General features: G+C 44.8%; 1 protein-coding gene across 17 annotated transcripts in view; it reads left to right on the top strand.

Annotated features, from left to right (window-relative positions):
* Positions 1–20,449, top strand: part of RAPGEF1 (Rap guanine nucleotide exchange factor 1) — a 156,790-nt gene that overhangs the window by 64,040 nt on the left and 72,301 nt on the right. For 13 of the 17 annotated variants that reach the window (XM_021674091.2, XM_064376803.1, XM_064376823.1 and 10 more), the window contains exons 2-3: positions 18,754–18,893; positions 19,468–19,581. In XM_021674091.2, coding sequence (XP_021529766.2) covers positions 18,754–18,893; positions 19,468–19,581 — 254 coding nt within the window. The remainder of the gene's footprint in view (positions 1–18,753; positions 18,894–19,467; positions 19,582–20,449) is intronic. The other 4 variants (XM_064376814.1, XM_064376839.1, XM_012457940.3 and 1 more) reach the window with 1 other exon arrangement.

A 20,449-nucleotide genomic window follows, 5' to 3' on the forward strand; every position in this document is an offset into this window, starting at 1 on the left:
ACAAGAAGGGGTCCTAGTCATTGCTGTGCGACCATTGTCATTGCTGCCAGCTCCACGTGAGCAGGGCCTTGTATTACTCAGCACCTGATACAACCCACTGTAATATAGTGGGGGCCAATACATTCGACTGGACATGAAGTGTATTGAATTTTAGGCTCTAAACCATTGAAATTCTGGTTTTGCCTAAATGAGCAGGACCTTTGATTTTAGTCCCAGAACCTCAAGGGCCCTCAGGAGCCTCCCGTGGGGATTAGGCCAGTAACTCCACAGTAAGAGTTGGCAGCTATCAGTAGCATTGCGGTGAGCTCTTCTATCCTGGCCCTCTGCACACTTGGGTGTCACGTCAGAGCTGACTCAGGAGGAGGAGAAAGGGTTGAGGGAGGCAAGTTGATGCTTTCTCAGCCAGTTCAGAGGAAGGAGCCTGGATTGCCCTCGTTTTGGTGGTGGGGGTGGGGGCTGGGTGGTAAACTGGGCTTCCTTCTAATCCTGACACCTTGCAAGTACTCAGCGTGGAAATGTTTATGGAGTGAAGGGGTGGATGAATGAGGATGCCACGCAGTGCCTGCCCTGCACTGTCTGGTGCAGCCTGCTTCCCTAAAGTGATAGGGAGGGAAGGGACTTTTCAGGTGACTCCTGTCCCTTCACTGTCTTCTTTCTCTGCCCATGAGCTCCTGCTGCAGTGTCCCAGGCTGCTGGGGATTATGGCTGCCAGTTCCTTTCCCTGTTGTCTGGGAGATAAATACATGAATATGTGCTCACTGACAAGTGAAAATGTTGTTATTCCTCTGGAGGCCCAGAGGATGGCCTGACGAATTGTGAGTTCTCAGAGTCTCTGAGCAGGGCTAGTGCAGCAAAGGTGGGCTGGTGGCCGTCTGCTGCTCCCTCCTGTCCGCCGTCCCACAGGGCTCCATCACCGTGGCCCAGACCCAGCTAGATAGGCCTTCCCGCCCCCGGACTGGCTGCTTTGCTGGTGGCACTGCACCGGAGAGCAGGAGGCTGTGTCCCCAGCGGAGCACTGTTGGAGTGCTGAGATGGCGTGCCGCCTCCACCTGTCCCTCCCAGGCTGGCAGCCGTCCTAACACGCAGGTTCCTCTGAGCCAGGAGGCTGCCCCAAACAACTCCATCTAAAAGACCAAGGCCGGGGGCGGGCTCTGCCTCCAGGAGATGAGATGTGCCCTGGCCTCTGCTCTGTGGTTTACTCAGAGCAAACTGTTATTTTACCATCACTCTGTTTTTCGTTTTGTCTCTGGAAGTAAAGCTGAGAGATGACTAACTCACATCTCAGGAAGCCTGTGAAGGCTGTGGTTTTCATCTCTAGGTCAGTGCCTAATGGTGATGGAAAAGAAACGCTTCCTTGGGAGTAGGCCACCATGGACACAGGCCGCCTTGAGTGGTGCTGGACACCTGCTGGGGCCGCATCACCTCATCTGTGAAAATGGGAGGGGAGGGGAGGGAAGGTTTAAACTTAACCCTGTGACAGTGGCCAAGGTCCGTGACTCCCCTGTGACTCGGTCTCCTCATCTGTCAAGTGGTATGATAATACCTCCCTCTGGTGTTAGCATGAGGACCGGGCATATGCCTAGAGCTCCCCACATGTTAAAAGCCCTACTCCTGGCTTAAATTGTAAGTTTTTAAAAGTCTAAATTTTTACATCTAATTTAAAAATTTCTGAGGGGAAGTTTAAAAACAACCGCTAATGATTTAACCACTTGATTGGGTTTTAGGAGGGAAGCTGCTCTGAGTCCCGGAGGCTTTCCTGGCAGGTAGGGGAGGGGCACCCAGGATATCATCTTCAGGCTTTGTTCACATAGAAAAGTTTACCTGACAAGGGCTATGGCTTCTGTTTCAATCCTATGAGACACTTAAGTTACTGGAATTTTTCTCTATTTTTAAAGCCAGTTATGTTAAGAAATAACAGCTTTTTACTCAGAATAAACTGTTATTTTACCATCCACTAAAGATGGTGGCATTTATCCCAAAGAGGGGTATATCTCTGAAATATCTGGTGGCAGCAGACGACATTTATAAATGTTTTAACTGAGTGCCAGGACTGGGCTAAGTGACTGTATGTGCAGTACTGTATGATATCCTCCCAACGGTCCAGCGAGGTAAGGATCACGCTCCCATTTTATAGCAGAAAAGCACGAGGCCCAGGGAGGCTAACTGACTCAGCGCCACACAAGATGAGGGCCTTTCCCTTCCATCTGAGACATGAGTGGGGCAGGAATACGTGGGTAGACTGTTGTAAGCCCGTGTAGAGATGATGAGCCCCGCTTCTGTTTGCCACCATCTCATAGCCACAGGACATGGCAGTACCCCCTGAATGATCATGGTCCCTGCCTTCAGAGAAAATCAATTTGCATTGTTGGGAAGCTATGATCGTAGAGATTTCTTCCCTTGAAACAACAGAAGACTGCCTCTTCTTCCATACATTCCATCTCCAGACCTTGCACAGCGACATTTCTTGAGGCCATTGCCCAGCAACCTCTGTCCCTGTACCAGGTACCATGGAGGAGGAAAAGGGGTAATACATCTGTGTAGGAAGAGGGTCCCCTCCATAGCCTGGGACTCCAGTGCTGCCCTGAGCCCTGCCCAAGGCGAGCAGAAAGCCACCTGTCACTCGGTCTCCTCATCTGTTGAGTGGCAATAAGAATGCCTTGGCAGGGCGCAGTGGCTCTCACCTGTAATCCCAGCACTTTGGGGAGGCTGAGGCAGGTGGATCACTGGAGGACAGGAGTTTGAGACCAGCCTGGCTAACATGGTGAAACTCTATCTTTACTAAAAACAGAAAAATTAGCCGGGCGAGGTGGTGAGCACCTGTAGTCCCAGGTACTAGGGAAGCCAAGGCAGGAGAATCACTTGAACCTGGGAGGCAAAGGTCACAGTGAGCCAACTTTGCACCACTACACTTTAGCCTGGGTGACAGAGCGAGACTCTGTCTCAAAAGGAAGGCGAGCAGGAAGCCACCTTCAAGACTTCAGCACACCACCCTGAAGCAGGTAGATCCAACCAGGCCAAGGCTCTTTTCAAGTGACGGCCCTCCCTATCATAGGGGTGAGGGCCCAAGCCATGTGTCTAGTCCAGCAGCACTGGAAATGTGGCCATTGCCATCTGAGATGTGCTGAAGTGTAAAATCCACACCAGATTAATATGAAAGAAAAAGAAGGTAAATAGCTCATTAATTGATTTTATATTACATGTTGAAATAATACTTTAGATAAATAGGGTTAATTTAAAAATATTTTTAAGGCCGGGCACAGTGGCTCACACCTATAATCCCAGCACTTTGGGAGGCTGAAGCGGGCAGATCACTTGAGGTCAGGAGGTCGAGACCAGCCTGGCCAACATGGTGAAATCCTGTCTCTACTAAAAATATAAAAATTAGCAGGACATGGTGGTGCACACCTGTAATCCCAGCTACTTGGGAGGCTGAAGCAGGAGAATCACTTGAACCCAAGAGGTGGAGGTTGCAGTGAGCTGAGATTGTGCCACTGCACTCCAGCCTGGTTAACAGAGTTAAGACTCTGTCTCAAAAAGAAAAAAAAAAGTGTTTTTTTTTTTTTTACATATGTAAAAAAAATTACATATGTGGTTCACGGTGTTTCTGTCGGATAGTACTGGCCCAGAGAGTCCATCATGCTTTAGAACCTAGAGGAGGAAGGTGAACAGTGTAATCTTTCTTGTCTGTTTCCTGGAGGTGGCTTGAACAACAAACGTTCTAATAACCCAGGCTGAAGCATCCCACCAAAGAAAGTTACTGATCAAGTTGTTTCTGACTCATGTGCTTGAACTGCTTAGAGAATTATATTAAAAAATCCATATAAACCATCCTATCTTCATCTCTAATCTGATATTACCCTCTGGTGTAGATTGAATGTCATAGCTGTTCGTTGTTACAAGTTTCATTCATTGATTCTTTTATCTGTGTTTGCTAACAAGCACTTATTTATTTATTTTCATGGTGTGCCAATTATTGGGCTAAGTGCCAGCTTCCAAAATGAATGAGATTTGATCCTCTCATTGGGGTCTCAAAGGACTAGTAAGTAGAACCCTTTTCTCTCCCCTGAATTCTGAAAGTTGAAAAAGAAGACAGTAAGATAGATAGATGGGGATCCAAATAACTCCTTGATTTCTGAAGCCTTGCTTGAAGGATGCAGCTTGTTCTAATAGCCCAGTGAGCTTTCCAGTATTGAATCCCAGGATTAGACCAACATGACCCAACCACTCATAGTGGCTTTGCGTTTGTCAGACCTCCCCACATGGGGGACATCAGAAAACAGGCTTACCATGGAGGGCCTACTCTCAGAGGCGGGGGGGTTGGTTTGGGTGGCACATGGCTGGGTGCAAATCACGCAGGGCCTCTCTGAGGGAGAAGAGATGCCATCAGAGGGTTTCAAACAGAGGGGTGAGGGCTAAGAGCAGGGGACAGTTAGAAAGCCATCGCAGTCATCCAGGTGAGGAATAAAGATGGCCCTGGCCAGGCTGACTGTGGTGCAGGTGGTGAGAAGTGGTGGATTTTGAGTATACCATTAAGGTAGAACTCACAGGATTTGCCAAAGGATTGCAGGATGGACTCGAGCGAGAGAAGAATCAAGGATTTAGACTTGAGCTGCTGGAAGGATGAAATGTCCTGTTTACCAAGATGTGGTCAAAGCAGGTTTGGGAGGAAGCTTCAGGGATACACAGTTTTGGACTTGTGTTTGAGCTGCCTGTCAAATGTCCAAGGGAATCACCAAGAGCTTGTGTGTATAATGAGACCACTCAACAGACCACTCAACAACGAAGTAACCTGGCCCTCTTCTCTGTCTACACATGTCCTTGAGGGTCTCCACTGGTCTTCTAGCTTCCTTTATTTTAGTTTTTTTTTCTTTTTTTCTTTTTTTACTTCAGCTAGCACTGGATTTGCCATCTAACTTCCTATACTGTGTATATGCCAACAGCTCCCAAATATATACCCCTAGCCTTCATCTAGCTCCTTCACTCCCCTTGAACTGCCTGATTCAGGCTCCTGTGGGTGTCTAATATGGTATTTGTAAGAAGAGGAAATAAGGATGGATATACTACTTAGTTCTGTGTAAATAAGGGATAAACCAGAAGTTAATTTAGTTTTTTGACTTTTGAACTGTATAAACGTGTTACAAATTCAAAAAAAAAAAAAAAATCCTGAAACCAGGCGAGGTGGCTCATTCCTGTAATCCTAACACTTTGAGAGGCCAAGGCGGGTGGATCATCTGAAGTCAGGAGTTCAAGACGAGCCTCGCCAACATGGTGAAACCCCATCTCTACTAAAAATATAAAAATTAGCTGGGCATGGTGGCAGGCACCTGTAATCCCAGCTGCTGGGGAGGAGGCTGAGGCAGGAGAATTGCTTAAACCTGGGAGGCAGAGGTTGCAGTGATCCGAGATCATGCCACTGCACTCCATCCTGGGTGGCAAAGCAAGACTGTCTCAAAAAAAAAAAAAAAAATCCTGAAATTGAATATCAGTAGAAACAAACCTAACTCTGTATTTAATGATAATATAAGCCACACAGAAAAAGGAATTAGAATATCTTTTGAACACAGTACTTGCTGTATACCTGTCATAGGATATATTCTAAGGACTAAAGGAATTGCTAAGAGGTCTTGAACTTTTACCTTTAGTAGTTGTTGATAATGATATTGGTGTAGCAATTTTGAAGAAATTTTGTGTTTATTGTAGGATAAAGCAAATGAGTAGATTGATGATATTGGAAACCAGGGTTCTTACTATGGTGAAAGGGAGCTGCAAATATGGAATCGAGGAAGAAGGAAGAACCCAGTGGTGTTGACTTGCAGTAGGAAATAACAGTATTAAGTTATGACTAAATATATATATACACACACATGCACACATACACTCGTATTTATATATATTTACTTTATATATACGTGTGTGTATATATATGTATTTCTCTCCTAGCTGTGTCTACCGAAAAGACATAGAAGAGTGACATCCCAGTGGCAATGAGCACATCTAATGTCCAGGTCTTGTTTTCTAAATACCACTCCCCACCAAAAGGAGCTAGGGCTCATTAAAGAAATGGCAGATTCCAGGCTGATTTCATTGAGAAATGAAGTAGGGAAGGTACAAGGTGATTCTGGAGCTTCTTTTGCATCAAAAACCAAAGAAGTGTTCAAAGATTGATGGAGACTCCTCAATAATACTGGAGATGTGTTGAAAGGGCTCCCTCTGGCCAGGTTTGGAAGTTTGAACACCAAACGGCATAATTATAATAGATTATTACACACTGAATAATAAGTGAACAACCAGGTTCACAGTGATACCAAAAAAAGTGAGGGGTGGGGGCCTATTACTTATAAAGGAATGCCAGCCAATAAATAGAGAGGAAAAATTTAAAATCACCAATGTGTAACCACCAGTAAAAGAAAGATTCACATAAGGACCATCAGTGGATGCCAAACTATTCAGTGAAAATTTGTTAGGGAACAAGATGCTTAAAATCTCAAATTACACTACAGATTACTTATTAGTTACAAAGGAGAAACCGTATCATTGCAGTGGAGACATTTAGCAGATACCACCTTCACCAAGTGATCAAACTTAGCATTATCAATAACTGATATGGTACAGTAGAAAGCACATGCCACCCATGAACTAGTTTTACCAAACATGTATTACCTGAATCTCATGACAGGGAACAGGCAGATCAACTTACGTGGGACCTTCTCCAAGACAACTGGCAGGCTTTTCAAAATAGGTCAGCGTCCAAAAGCCAGCCCCCTCCCTACTGCCATCAGACTAGACAAGGGAAGTTGGAGAGACACGACAACCAAATGTAATGTGTGTTCCTTAATTGGATCTTGAATTAAAAAAATAAAAGCTATAGAGAACATAATTGGAGAAATTTGCTTATGGAGCAAATATTAATATTATGTCAGTATTAAGTATCTTGAGTATGATAATGGTATTATGTTATTTATGCAGGAGAATGTCCTTGTTCCTAGGAGAGAGACAGCTGGTAGTATTTAGAGATGTAGTGTTATAACGTGTGCAACTTTCAATTGCTTTGATAAAAGAAAAATCAATTTGCATGTGTGTATCTGTTATAGTGAGAGAATGAATAGGGAGGGAAAGCGAACATGGTAGAATGTTAACAGTTGGTGAATCTAGGTGAAGGGTATGTGGACATTTGCTTCATAATGTTCTTTCAGCACATCAATAGTTTGATTTTCTTTTTTTTTCTCCCCAAAATACAATGTTGGAACCAGGCGTGGAGGCTCACACCTGTAATCGCAGCACTTTGGGAGGCTGAAGCAAGAGGGTCACTTGAGCCCAGGAGTTCGAGACCAGCATAGGCAACATAGTGAGACCCCATCTCTACAAAATGAACAAAAATTAGCCAGGGCTGGGCGTGGCGGCTCACACCTATAATCTTAGCACTTTGGGAGGCCAAGACAGATGGATCACTTGAGGTCAGCAGTTCAAGACCAGCTTGGCCAACATGGTGAAACCCTGTCTCTACTAAAAATACAAAAAACATTAGCCAGGCATGGTAGTACGCACCTGTATTCCCAACTACTCAGGAGGCTGAGGCAGGAGAATCGCTTGAACCAGAAAGGCAGTGAGCTGAAATCATACCACTGCACTGAGACTCCATCTCAAAAAAATTAAACAAAAAGTGGCCCATGCCTGTAGTCCCAGCTACTCAGGAGGCTGAGGTGGGAGGATCACATGAGCCCCAGAGATCATAGCTACAGTGAGCTGGGATCATACCAGTGTACTCCAGCCTGCGTAACAGAGCAAGACCTTGTCTCAAAAAATGTTGGGGGAAAATAAAGAATAACAGGAAAGGAATTGTAGACAGCGTATAGCCAAGTCTTTCAAATGGTTTTGCTATTTAGAGAAACAAATGTGGGAGTAGCTGAAGGAGAAGGTGGGCTGAAAAGGATTTGGGTTTTTCAGATGGGGGAGATCTACCGTGTGTATGTGCAGACATGAAGTGACACACAGCAGAAGGAAACCTGGTGGTGGGGAGAGGAGAGAATGGCTGGTGCAATGTGTTGAGTAGGCCGGGTGGGTGGGGCCTCACTGCACAGATGAGATGCCCAAAAATTCATTGACTGAGTATTGGTTTTAATTATTAGGTTAACCTCATGAAATAGATACTATTATTAAAAATATATTGATTCAATCTTGGTTAAACATAAAAAATTATAGGATTCTATTGTATTTATATTAAGTTCCTAGAATTTTTCATACAGTAAGGGAGAAGAGATGGAAAATGTTTATTTACTGATGATTTAAGATCCTAAGAATGTATACATTTATGTAGGTGTTATCTTTTATTATTTTTACAAAGATGAAACAAAAGTTTCCTGAGATATTCACAGGCTCTTCCTGAGATAGTCAATACAGTATTCTTTGGGAAGATATTCTTTCTGGAATATTCATGGGTAAATACCTTTGTTTGTTTAAGGGAATGGAATTTCCTCAAGTTGTAAATGAACTTTACAGTTTTTAATCTGACCCATATAAAAATCACGTGGGTGCTGTTTCAGAAGAATCTTAGACCTTTTTTTTTTTTTTTTTTTTGAGACAGAGTCTCACTCTGTCGCCAGGCACCAGGCTGGAGTGCAGTGATGCGATCTTGACTCACTGCAACCTCCGCCTCCTGGGTTCAAGCAATTCTCCTGCCTCAGCCTCCTGAGTAGCTGGAACTACAGGCGCACGCCACCACGCCCAGCTAATTTTTGTATTTTAGTAGAGACGGGGTTTCACCATGTTGGCCAGGATGGTCTTGATCTCTTGACCTCGTGATCCGCCCGCCTTGGCTTCCCAAAGTGCTGGGATTACAGGCGTGAGCCACTGCACCCGGCCAAGAACCTTAGACCTTTGTATCTAGTTTATTTCACCTTTTATAGTATATTCCAATGAATATACTATACATCAGAAAGTGCATACACATATCTTGGCCAGGCTCGGTGGCTCATGCCTGTAATCCCAGCACTTTGGAAGGCTGAGGCAGGCGGATCATCTGAGGTCAGGAGTTTGAGACCAGCCTGACAAACACAGAGAAATCCCATCTCTACTAAAAATACAAAATTAGCCGAGCATGGTGGCGCATGCCTGTAATCTCAGCTACTTGGGAGGCTGAGGTAGGAGAATCGCTTGAACCCGGGAGGTGGATGTTGCGGTGAGCCGAGCTCACACTATTACACTGCAGCCTGGGCAACAAGAGTGAAATTCCGTCTCAGAAAAAAAAAAAAAGGAAAAGAAAATACACAAACATATCTTAAGTATATAACTTGCAGGATTTTCACAAGTTGAACACACTGGTACAGCCAACTCCCAGATCAAGAAACAAGCCATAAACTGTCACCTCAGAAGCCCACTGCCTCACGTCCCCTGCCACTTAACCACCCCACTACTTCCCATTTGAGTGTGGCTTCTCTCTACATTCATGAGAACCATCCATGTCATGTGTGTAGATTGCATGGTATTCCACTGTGTGAAGGTGCCACGGTTCACCCATCCTGCTGTCGACAGGCATTTGCGGAGCGCTGCTGTGATACTCTGGTACGTGTCTGATGGTGAACTCACACAGGCATTCTTTGGAGTGGAGTTATTGGGCTGGAGAGGAAACATGTTCAGCCATAGTGGGTGGCTGTCAGTCAGCAGCAGGGGAGAGAGTCCCCTTCTCTTTGTCCTCACCGATAGTGTTCCCTGTTTTTCTTTTTTTTTTTTATTATTTATTATTTATTTTTTAAAGACGGGGTTTCACCATGTTGGTCAGGCTGGTCTTGAACTCCCGACCGCCCGCCCACCTTGGCCTCCAAAGTGCTTGGATTACAGGCATGAGCCACCACGCCTGGCCTTTTTTTTAAATTTTATTTATTTATTTATTTAGTGTTCCCTGTTTTTTTCCTTTCATCCATTCTGGCATGTTTGTGGTGGTAGCTCTGGTTTTAATGTACTGCTTCCTGATGAAAATGTCATTGAGCACCTTGTTGTATGTTTATTGGCCGTTTGAATGTTGCCTTTTGTGAGGTGTCCAATTCTGAATCTCTTTATAATGCTTACCAGTTATACAAGTAAAATGTAAAGGGTGACTCTGTCAGATCTGAACCCAAATCCAAGGCAAAGCTTGGTTTCCTGCATAGGCAAATAGGCCCCGGGGCTCAGACTCCCTCCTGTGCCTCACTCCTTCTGCCACCATCCAGGGCCCCACTCTTTGGGGCAGGTACTGCTGGCAGCATTCAGCTCAGTGAGGGGCAGTTTGACCATATTGCATCAAGCGCCCCGTGCTCATCCTCTGGACCTAACAACTCCATCCCTAGGAGTCTGTCTCATCTCATCATACGAGGGTGCAGACAGGCCAGGAGGGTGTTTATCAATGCAGCATTGTTCGAAGAGCAGAAGTTAGAATCTATTCAGTTGGGGGCCTGACTGCCTAAATACACTGTGGTCGCCGTCCAGCAGAGCATCATGCAACCATTAACTGCACTCACATGGGAAAATGCCCACAATGGCTTGTTGTTTAAAAAACACAATGTGAAGGCTGGTCACGGTGGCTCACGCCTGTAATCCCAACACTTTGGGAGGCCAAGGCGGGTGGATCATGAGGTCAGGAGATTGAGACCAGCCTGGCCAACATGGCGAAACCCCATCTCTACTAAAAATACAAAAATCAGCCAGATGTGGTGGTGGGCGCCTGTAGTTCCAGCTATTCAGGAGGCTGAGGCAGAAGAATCGCTTGAACCTGGGAGATGGAGGTTGCAGTGAGCCAAGACCACGCCATTAAACTCCAGCCTGGATGACAGAATGAGACTCCATCTCAAAAAAAAAAAAAGGTGAAAAAAATAGTTCTACTGTATGTGGAATTATGAGAAATTTTTACCTTCTACATTATATATTTTTACAATGTTTGGATTTTTATAATGAGATTGAAAAAATTTTTAAAAGATAGGCTTAATATTTCCATTAGCAGTGTCATAAATATCCAGCAGACTTCCTGAACAATTGGGTAGTAGGAGTGGATTTTCATGGCAAAAGACCCTTTGAAATTGCAAAACTTCAAATATTGTTTTCCCTCTGTTTTAACAGGAATAGTTCTATATTAAGTAAGACAGAGGATCTTTTTAATTTGAAAGTCGTTAGAAAAATATAACTCCAGGTTGCTTTTGGCTTGACTAGACTGGGGTTATTTTTAGCTTTTGCCTTTTTAAGTGTTGGCGGAGACCTGGTGAGGTTATCACATGACAATAGTAGCTGCCATTTGTTAAGCATTTGCTATATAGCAGGTCGTTGGCTACACGCTTTACACACTGGTCGTGTTTAATCCCCATTAACCTGGGGAAGGAGCTGAGTCTGTGACTGTGCCTTTTCTCTAGGTGAGGAACCGAAGGCTCAGGTGAAAAACTTGCCCAGGTTAGTGGCCGAGCTCAAGTTAAAACAAAGACACACAGGCCTGGCATGATGGTTCACGCCTGTAGTCTCAGTACTTTGGAAGGCTAAGGCAGGAGGCTCACTTGAGCCCAGGAGTTCAAGACAACCTAGGAAACATGGCCAAACCCTGTCTCTACCAAAAATATAAAAATTAGCCAGTCTCATAACCTGATCTCAAGATAAAATAAATAGATTTAAAACACAACAAAAACAAAAAAACACAGACTTCAACTGTGCTGCCTGCCACGCCCACAGCCCTCTGTCTCCATCTTTATATCACAGTCCACAAAATCCTAGACAAGTGAACTTTTAAAAAATCTGAAATCCTCATCTTTAAGAAAGCCCTTCCTAATGTCCCCAATCACACCACCACTCCGTTTGTCCTTTTTATGCATTTGGAAAATGGAGACTGTGGATTAAGTAAGTGATCTCTAAATCCTTCCCATTGCTCTACTTCTGAGCCCAGTATAACATAGGGAATGAGGAATTAACAGCCACAGCATTTCTTAAGATTGGCTGCCTCAAAGTTGTCCCCCTTGCCCTTGACTTTGTGATCCCGTGTGTAGTTGATGTTTAGAGACCCACCCCCATCCCTGGTGAGAGATTAAGCTGAGACAGAAACCACTGCTAAGTTGGGATCCCAGCTGCTGCTACAAGTGACACAGAAAGAAGGCCAGTTGATAGCCACATTTGTCAGCAACAGGCAGAGACCGTCGTTAAGCCTGGCCGAGGGGCAAGTTAAAAATCTAAGAATGAAATGCTGGCACTTGGCAGACCACTTTGGAAGAAATTGGGTTGGCTTTGGTGTATTTTTATTCTGTTTGGTTTTCTGTTGAGACATGATTCTGTGAGCAGGCTACATCCTCTCCTCCAGCCCATCCTCTTTCTCTCGGTAGAGAAGGACATCCATCCGACAGCCAGATCTGCAGCCTGCGATGGTTGCCCAAGAAAGTGGCCACTGTTGGTAACATCACAGTCATTTATACAGAAATTGTTTGTGAGCTCATGTAAGCCACCCTTCCTCTGGAAGAAATGACTAGCAGATTAGTCATTGGGAGTCTCTGACCTCGGGGTAAATGCCACATAGAGCAAGAGTCTGAGGCCTCATGTTCCTAAGTTCAGGTGAACTGGAAGTTGCTCTCACAGATTGAATAGATCACAATAAAATACACCAGCTTATGGCATTTCCAGGTGAAGCAGGACTTCTGTGTCCTTGCTTAGACATGGCCATGTGGGAAAGTGTACGTGTCTGGCAGCCCCAGGTGCTGGGAGGAATATGGAGTAATTTGGACTCTCCTAACCTTGCTAGTGGGACTGGAAAGTGGGAGAGCCACTTGGGAGAATCGTTTTGCAATATCTGTAAGAATAAATGTGGCATATGCCCTACAGTGCAGCAATTCTGCTCTTAGAGGACTCTTGGCATGTGTTCCAGGAGACATATATGAGACACGTATGAGCAGCATTGTTTATGAAAGCAAAAATGCTGGAAGCAACCCACTGTCCACTGACAGGAGATCAGATAAATAAAGCTGGGATTGAATAAAGCACTGCCTGCTATTGAGTAAAAAAAGCAAGAGCGTGAGAATCTTTACAATACGCCATCACTTACGTAAAGTTCACAAACAGGAATTACAGTGTATATGTCGATAGAAACTATCCTGAAAAGTAAGGGATGGTGAGTCCGAAAGTCAAAGTCAGGCTGCCCATAGGGAAGCGATGTGGCTGCAGAGGAGTTCATGGTGGCACCAGTGGAATCCAGCTGCTTCTCGAGCAGCACCGTCCAGTATGCCAGTCATCAGCTCCGGGGACTGTTTAAATTACACAGTTAACTCACAGTTTGGTGCCTCAGCCACAGCAGCCACGATCAGGCCTCAGTAGCCACCAGTGTCTGTTGTGTTAGACAGTGCAGGTACCAGCCACCTCCATCGCTGCAGAAAGTTCTGTTTGATAGGCCAGATAGTGGATGCATGGATTTTACTCATTCTCTATAACTTGTATATATATTTGCATGAAATCTTTACATTTTTTGTTTTCATTTCAGTTCTAGAGAATTACTAAAAAGGCGCATATACAAAATATGCAGTGTAACTCCCTAAGTGTAAAAAGCAGGGGAATAGCAAGAGAGTGGTCGGTGACACTGCCTGAGATGCTGGAGTCATGTGGGAGCACTCCCTTCGCATCCCCCTCCACCCTAGATGGTTGGGGCAGGGAGACTGCGTCTGTCTGTCTGTGTGTCTGGAGCCGTTGTTAAGATTGCCCTAACAGCAGTGTTCATGTGAGGTCACATGTGTTTCCTCCCACCCTGCTGTCACAAGGCATTAAAGAACCTCCTCAACACTCAGAGGCATAGTGTGAATGACCTTGAAAATCACCTGAAACCTGTGCTGCTAGCCCAAGGTTTCAAGAAGAAGGTGACAAACATACTGTTCTAGTTAGTGCTGTCCTCGATTTCCATCGTTGAGAAGGTTGGTTGTCATTTGAAAGATGTCTTCTCTCTGCCTGATTTATGGCTTCTTGTGCTAGACGTGGCTGCTCTGAGGCTGATACCCTGAGGAGGGAGATTTATTGGTAGGTGCTGACATGGTTTCCAAGCTGTGCCCAAGGCAGACTAGAATTGTGAGTGCAATAATAAACCTCCTGAGTTCCATCAACAGCCCATAGGCAGAGGTGCCCTTAATTGGTCCCTGCCCTTGCATGAACTTGAAAGGATTTTTTGGTGATCGACCTCCACACCTCAGTTGTGTACCCTAGTTCCGCCCTGATCGTGATGGTGCATTTGTGAATCTTGCCAGCTCCTCAGCCCCATGCCTGCCCAGACAGCATCTCATGTCGGCAGACAGTGGAGAAAGCGGAAGTTGGCTTACCCAGCCTGAAGATCTTTGACCACCAGAGAACCCGTGCATCCTGCTCAGACTTCCCCATTTGTGTCTGCTGTCCCTGCTTTTGGGCTTACTTAACAGGGTAGAAGTCGCATGGATTAGGAAATTGCTCTGACAGCCCATCTGACTTGGGAACCTGCCTGGTGAGGGAAGAGGACACTGTGGAGCCGCTATCAGAAGACATGGGGTAGAGACAGCGGTAGGATCCATATGCAAGGAGGCAAGTTAAACCAAAGAGGGAAATAGAGTAATAGGCTAAAGGCCAGACTGAGGCTCTGGTTCAGTGCCAAAGGAAGAGAAGAGTGAGCATTCATAAGGTCCTTATTTACTCAGGATAGTGAGTTAAATGTTCAGTGCTGCAGAATAACTAGATGAAGTTCTGGAAGCAGTTGGGAAGTAAGAATTAGAAACTGATGAACCTTGCTTTGCCTCCAAGCTCCTTGTGTTGAGCAGGCACCATGTGCCAGGCATTTTGTGAAATACCTTACGCATTATCCACAGTCAGTATCTCATTTAACCTCTATCACATCAACCATCTCAAGAAGGATAATGTTATCTCACCCATTTTCCAGACAAAGGAAAGATTTAGAGATGATGTCTAAGTATTTTAATGCAAGCATTCTGACTCCAGTGCACATCCCTCTTTAAAAAACTTTTTTTGAGAGATGGGTTCTTGCTACGTTCCCCAGGCTAGTATCTAGTGGCTGTTCATAGGCATGATGATAGCACACTACAGTCCTGAAATCCTGGACTCAAGCAGTCCTCCTGCCTCAGCCTCCCAAGTAGCTGGGACTACAGGCATATACATCACCAAGCCTGGCTACCAGTGCACGCACTCTTAAGCACCACATGAAGGATTAGACTGTTCACATAAGTGTTGACGTATAAAGAAGGAAGTATAAACTGTAAATGGGACCCACCTTGCTTGGGTAGGGAGAGGAGAGCTGGAGAAGTCATGCCATCCCAGTTTACCTGAATGCCAGGGATGACTGCTGGCACAGGAGGGCTGCTGTTGAGAGCCTCCTGACCCTGTTGAGCTGGTCCAGGTGAGCTAGCCAGGTGCAGCAGCTTCCTGTTGATTTGTGGCCTCATTTGGGGACTAAGACAGGCTTTTTGCAGCTCTGCCCAGCACACAGCTGTGAAGCTGTTTGGTTTGACCACAGGTGAATGCGGGTCAGGCCCTGGCTTTCTCTCTGGTGCAGAATACAGTGGGTGCCTAGGTAATTTGGAAAGGGTAGATAGTTTATCTGATCCTGCCTGGCCACCTGGAAGGTCTTTAACAAAGAAATTGTACTTTGGGCTTGTTAAGTCACCTGCAACAATAGTAGACACAGTGAGAGCCCTGTAGTATGAGACACTATACTGTTTATTCTGAGGGTTGTTTTGGTTTGTTTTGTCTCATTTTCTTCTACTAAATTGCTGAAAAAAACTTGACAGAGGGAGTGCTTTTTATTTTTAAAACTCCAGGTATTTATTTTTCCATTGCGTAGGACAGTGTTTTGTTCCTTAATTTTCTGCCAATTTCAAGTATTTTCTGCTGTTACTAAAAGAAGCCATCTTCTTCCTGGGATGTTTTTGTTGTTGGTTGATTTGTTCATTTGTTGAATATGTGTTTACTGATTATCTTCTATGAGCCAGCTACCGTGTCAGCACTGGGAAAACAGATGTGAACAAGACAGGTACAGTCCTCAGGGAACTTGCCCACCTCCCCCGCCACCTTTTTTTTTGAGACAGGGTCTCACTCTGTTGCCCAGGCTGGAGTGCAGTGCTCACTGTAGCCTCTAACTGCTGGGCTCAAGCAGTCCTCCCGCCTTTTTGTCATTATTTGAGACAAATAAAAACAAAAAGTTAACTGTACAAAAGCCTTGGGCAGGCCCTTTCGGAGGTGTTATAAAAGAAGGCATCGTTATTACGGGAGATGATAGCTTCTTGTATGTTACTGCCCTGAAGACTTTCCAGTGGGACAGATGGGGAGGTCGAAGACGGTGATACTGATGCTCATGGCCCTGTAGACCTAGGCTGATTAACGCCTTCTGTCTTCGTCTTTAATGAAAAGTTTTAAAAGTAAAAAAATAATTTTTAAAATAGAAAAAGCTTAAAGAATAAGGACATAAAGAAAGAAAATATTTTTGCCAACCTGGACAATGTAGTGAAACCTTATTGCTACAAAAAGTTTAAAAATGAGCCCGGCATTTTGGCACTTGTATATAGTCCTAGCTACTTGAGAGGCTGAGGCAGGAAGATGCCTGAGCCCAAGAATTCAAGGCTACAGTGAGCTGTGATCACACCACTGCACTCCAGTCTTAGCAATAGAGTGACACCCTCTCTCAAAAAAAGAAATGAAAAATATTTTATACAGCTGTAGTATGTGCGTATATTTTAAGCTATTACAAAAGAATAAAAATGTTTTTAAAAAATTAAAAGTTGCCGGGTGCGGTGGCTCATGCCTGTAATCCCAGCACTTTGGGAGGCCGAGGCGGGTGGACCACGAGGTCAAGAGATCGAGACCATCCTGGTCAACATGGTGAAACCCCGTCTCTACTAAAAATACAAAAAAATTAGCTGTGCATGGTGGCGTGTGCCTGTAATCCCAGCTACTCAGGAGGCTGAGGCAGGAGAATTGCCTGAACCCAGGAGGCAGAGGTTGCGGTGAGCCGAGATCACGCCATTGCACTCCAGCCTGGGTAATAAGAGCGAAACTCCGTCTCAGAAAAAAAAAAATAAATAAAAAATAAAAGTTTATAAAATAAAAAAGTTACAATAAGCTAAGGTTAACTTAGTAATAAAGAAAATTTTAAAAATCCATTGAGTATATGTTAAATGTGCCATAGTTACGAAGTTTACCTTGGTGTAGAGTAGTGTCCTAGACCTTCACATTCACTCACTGATTCGCTCAGAGCAGCTTCTAGACCTGCAGCCTCTATTCATGATAGTGCCCTTCACAGGTGGAATTTTTAATCTTTTATACCGTATTTTTACTGTACCTTTTCCACATTTTGGTATGGTTGGATACACAAATACTTACCATTGTATTACAGTTGCCTGCAGTACTCAGTACAGTACCATGCTGTACAGGCGTGTAGCCCAGGAGTAGTGGGCTATACCATATAGCCTAGGTGTGTAGTAGGCCATCCCATCTAGGTTCATTTGAGTCTCTGTGACGTTTATACAACCAAGTCACCTAATGATGCATTTCTTAGAACTTATTCCTGTCCTTGAGCAACGCATGACTGTTATTTTCTTGTATCCTGTGGATTTGTTCACTTTTTTAGTAGTAGTATTTGCAGTTCAAAAGTTGTTAATTTTGATGCAGTTCAACTTTCTATTTTTTATTTTGTCACTTGTGCTTTTGGTTTTGTATCTAAGAAAGCATAGTCAAATTCAAGATCACAAAACTCCTGTTTTTTTTTCAGAGAGGTTTACATTTTTAACTCTTACTAGGTCTGATCCAGTTCAGTGTCAAATAGGAGTGGCGAGAACAGATGTCCTGGTCTTAATTCCTGATCTTTGGGGCAAGTCATTCAGTCTTTTACCACGGCCCAGAGGGTTTTAAACAAAACCTTACTTCTAGTTCTAGTTCAGTCACCGCGGCCAACTCTGGAGCCTTGCACATGTCACTTGTTGCAGTTCCCTGAATTAAAGAATGAAGAGGTTGATCCAAAAGGGCCTTCCTCGCAGGTTGCGGTGAGCCAAGATTACACCATTGCACTCCAGCCTGGGCAATAAGAGCAAAACTCCATCTCAAAAAAAAAAGGTGGGGGGGTGTTTCCTTTCCAGTTCTCACATCCTGCACAACTATGATTTGACTGGGTGTTCTTTATTCTTAGCCAGCTCCCTTGGATGTTGGTTAGATCATCACGCAAACTCTGTAAGGACACTTGGGAATATTTGCAAGTTTTCTTTCCATATTTATTTGGACTGCCTTTGATTTCCACAATTCTCAGCAACCCGACCTTGCTGAAAATTGCAAAACTTGAAGCATATAAGCAGAAATGTTTTGTAATGGATCCATATGTCCCTTCTTTTGAAACTCTGAACAGCCAAGAAAAAAAATGAGTTTGGGGACATTGCTCATTTCCACAAATGGTCAATGGGCCATGCGCGGTGGCTCATACCTGTAATCCAGCACTTTTAGGAGGCTGAGGTGGGCAGATCACGAGATCAGGAGATCAAGACCATCCTGACCAACATGGTGAAACCCTGTCTCTACTAAAAGTACAAAAATTAGCTGGGCATGGTGGCGCGTGCCTGTAGTGCCAGCTACTCAGGAGGCTGAGGCAGGAGAATCGCTTGAACCCGAGAGGCGGAGGTTGCAGTGAGCTGAGATCATGCCACTGCACTCCAGCCTGGCGACAGAGACTCCATCTCAAAAAAAAAAAAAAAAAGTTCCATGAACCGTAGCTTCTTCCCACTCCTGTCTAACAGTCAGTACCCTCTTTGTTTTCAGACTCTCAGCGTTCTCATCTCTCTTCCTTCACCATGAAGCTGATGGACAAATTCCACTCACCCAAAATCAAGAGAACACCATCGAAGAAGGGAAAACCAGCTGAGGTGTCCGTTAAGATTCCAGAGAAGCCTGTGAACAAAGTAAGCTGACTCTCGCTAGGTGTTCTCCTGGCCTCACCTGCTTCAAGCAGTGTGAGTTTATGTGATTTGTATGTTCCCTCCCTGGGGATTCAGCTTTCAGTGCATCATACCTACTTCATAATGTTCTATGGGCAGGACCTTCGGTGTCCTTGTAAAATAAGAACCATTAGGACGGTGAGTGCTTGCCATATTAGTCAGCCAAGCTCAGTTGGCTAGGACAGTTCTCCTTTTCCAGCTGTGTCATCCTCTGGGCATTTAAAACAGCTCAGCACATCATGTTCACACCCGAGGCTGCTGCTTCCCTGCCCTGCAGTTCCCTACGTTGCCTTGGCGCACACTCAAACACAGGGAACTTTGCGATGTCCAGAACCTCCGTCATTCAGCTTTAGGGCCTGTGTTCTGAAACGTGCAAACCCCTTGAGACCCAGCCAAAGACGTCCTCAAGAGTTAGTGGCCTCAGAAGGCCCAGTCGAGCCAGATATGTTGAAACAGCTATTGATTTTCATCAACCCCTCCCTTCAGCCTCAAACAGCCATTTCAAGCTCTGTAGGAATCCAGGTTTCCTCTCTTCCAGGAGGCAACAGACAGATTTCTACCAGAGGGCTACCCTCTCCCCTTGGATCTGGAGCAGCAGGCAGTAGAATTTATGTCCACCAGTGCTGTGGCTTCCAGGTCTCAAAGGCAGAAGGTCAGTGTAACATTAAAAACAACTGGGTTTGCCTTGCCTTCTACTGCAGAATCCTGGTCCATGGTTTTGGGGATGGAAAAAAAAATCTATTGCACTATTATTATGTTCAACTGGGTGGTGACCATGGGCTGTTGTTCAGGAAAGAATCCAAGGGACCTTGGATAAAAGTGAGAGTTTATGCAAGGTCCCATGATCTTTGGAGGGAGCTTTGTGGCAAAAGCTCAGGGATTCTTTCTGGGGTTGGTTTGGGTGTGCTGCTTGGGTCCAACGGGTTCCGGGGGATGTGGGCGAGTCTCATCTCAGGACCAGCTGTTCCTTGAATTGCTAAGATGATCTGAATAGTTTAGAAGGGGAAAGGCTTCTGAAGCCTTAGAGTGCTTTCTTAGCCATCTCGCAAGGCTGGTGGAGTGCAGTGAGATCGCCACATAACCAAGTGCCCTCAGAGTCACGGACACCTGTGTCCCTAATATTTATTGAGCCTTTTCTTGGCCCAGTGCTGAGTGCTTTACACGTGTCCTCTGACTTATCTTCATAGCAACCCTGACACGTGAAATCTTATTTTGCCAAAAAAGAAACTGGATTTATAGAAATACTAAGCATTTATCCAAAGTCACACAGCAGAAAGGTGGTGAAGTCAAGATTTGAATGCAGGCTATCCAGTGTCAGAGTCTGAATTCTTGAGATGCTACATTTCCTCCTTATGAAAGACAGAATTTTTAATATCTCACAAATTTAATTATTAATCCCAACTCATTACATAAAAATAAAACTAGGCCAGGTGCAGTGGTTCACACCTATAATTCCAGCGCTTTGGGAGGCCACGGCAGGTGGATCACCTGAGGTCAGGAGCTCGAGACCAGCCTGGCCA

The sequence above is a fragment of the Aotus nancymaae genome, unplaced genomic scaffold (assembly GCF_030222135.1).
Source record: "Aotus nancymaae isolate 86718 unplaced genomic scaffold, 86718_ANA_hifiasm-v0.15.2.pri h1tg000003l, whole genome shotgun sequence".
Lineage (NCBI taxonomy): Eukaryota > Metazoa > Chordata > Mammalia > Primates > Aotidae > Aotus > Aotus nancymaae.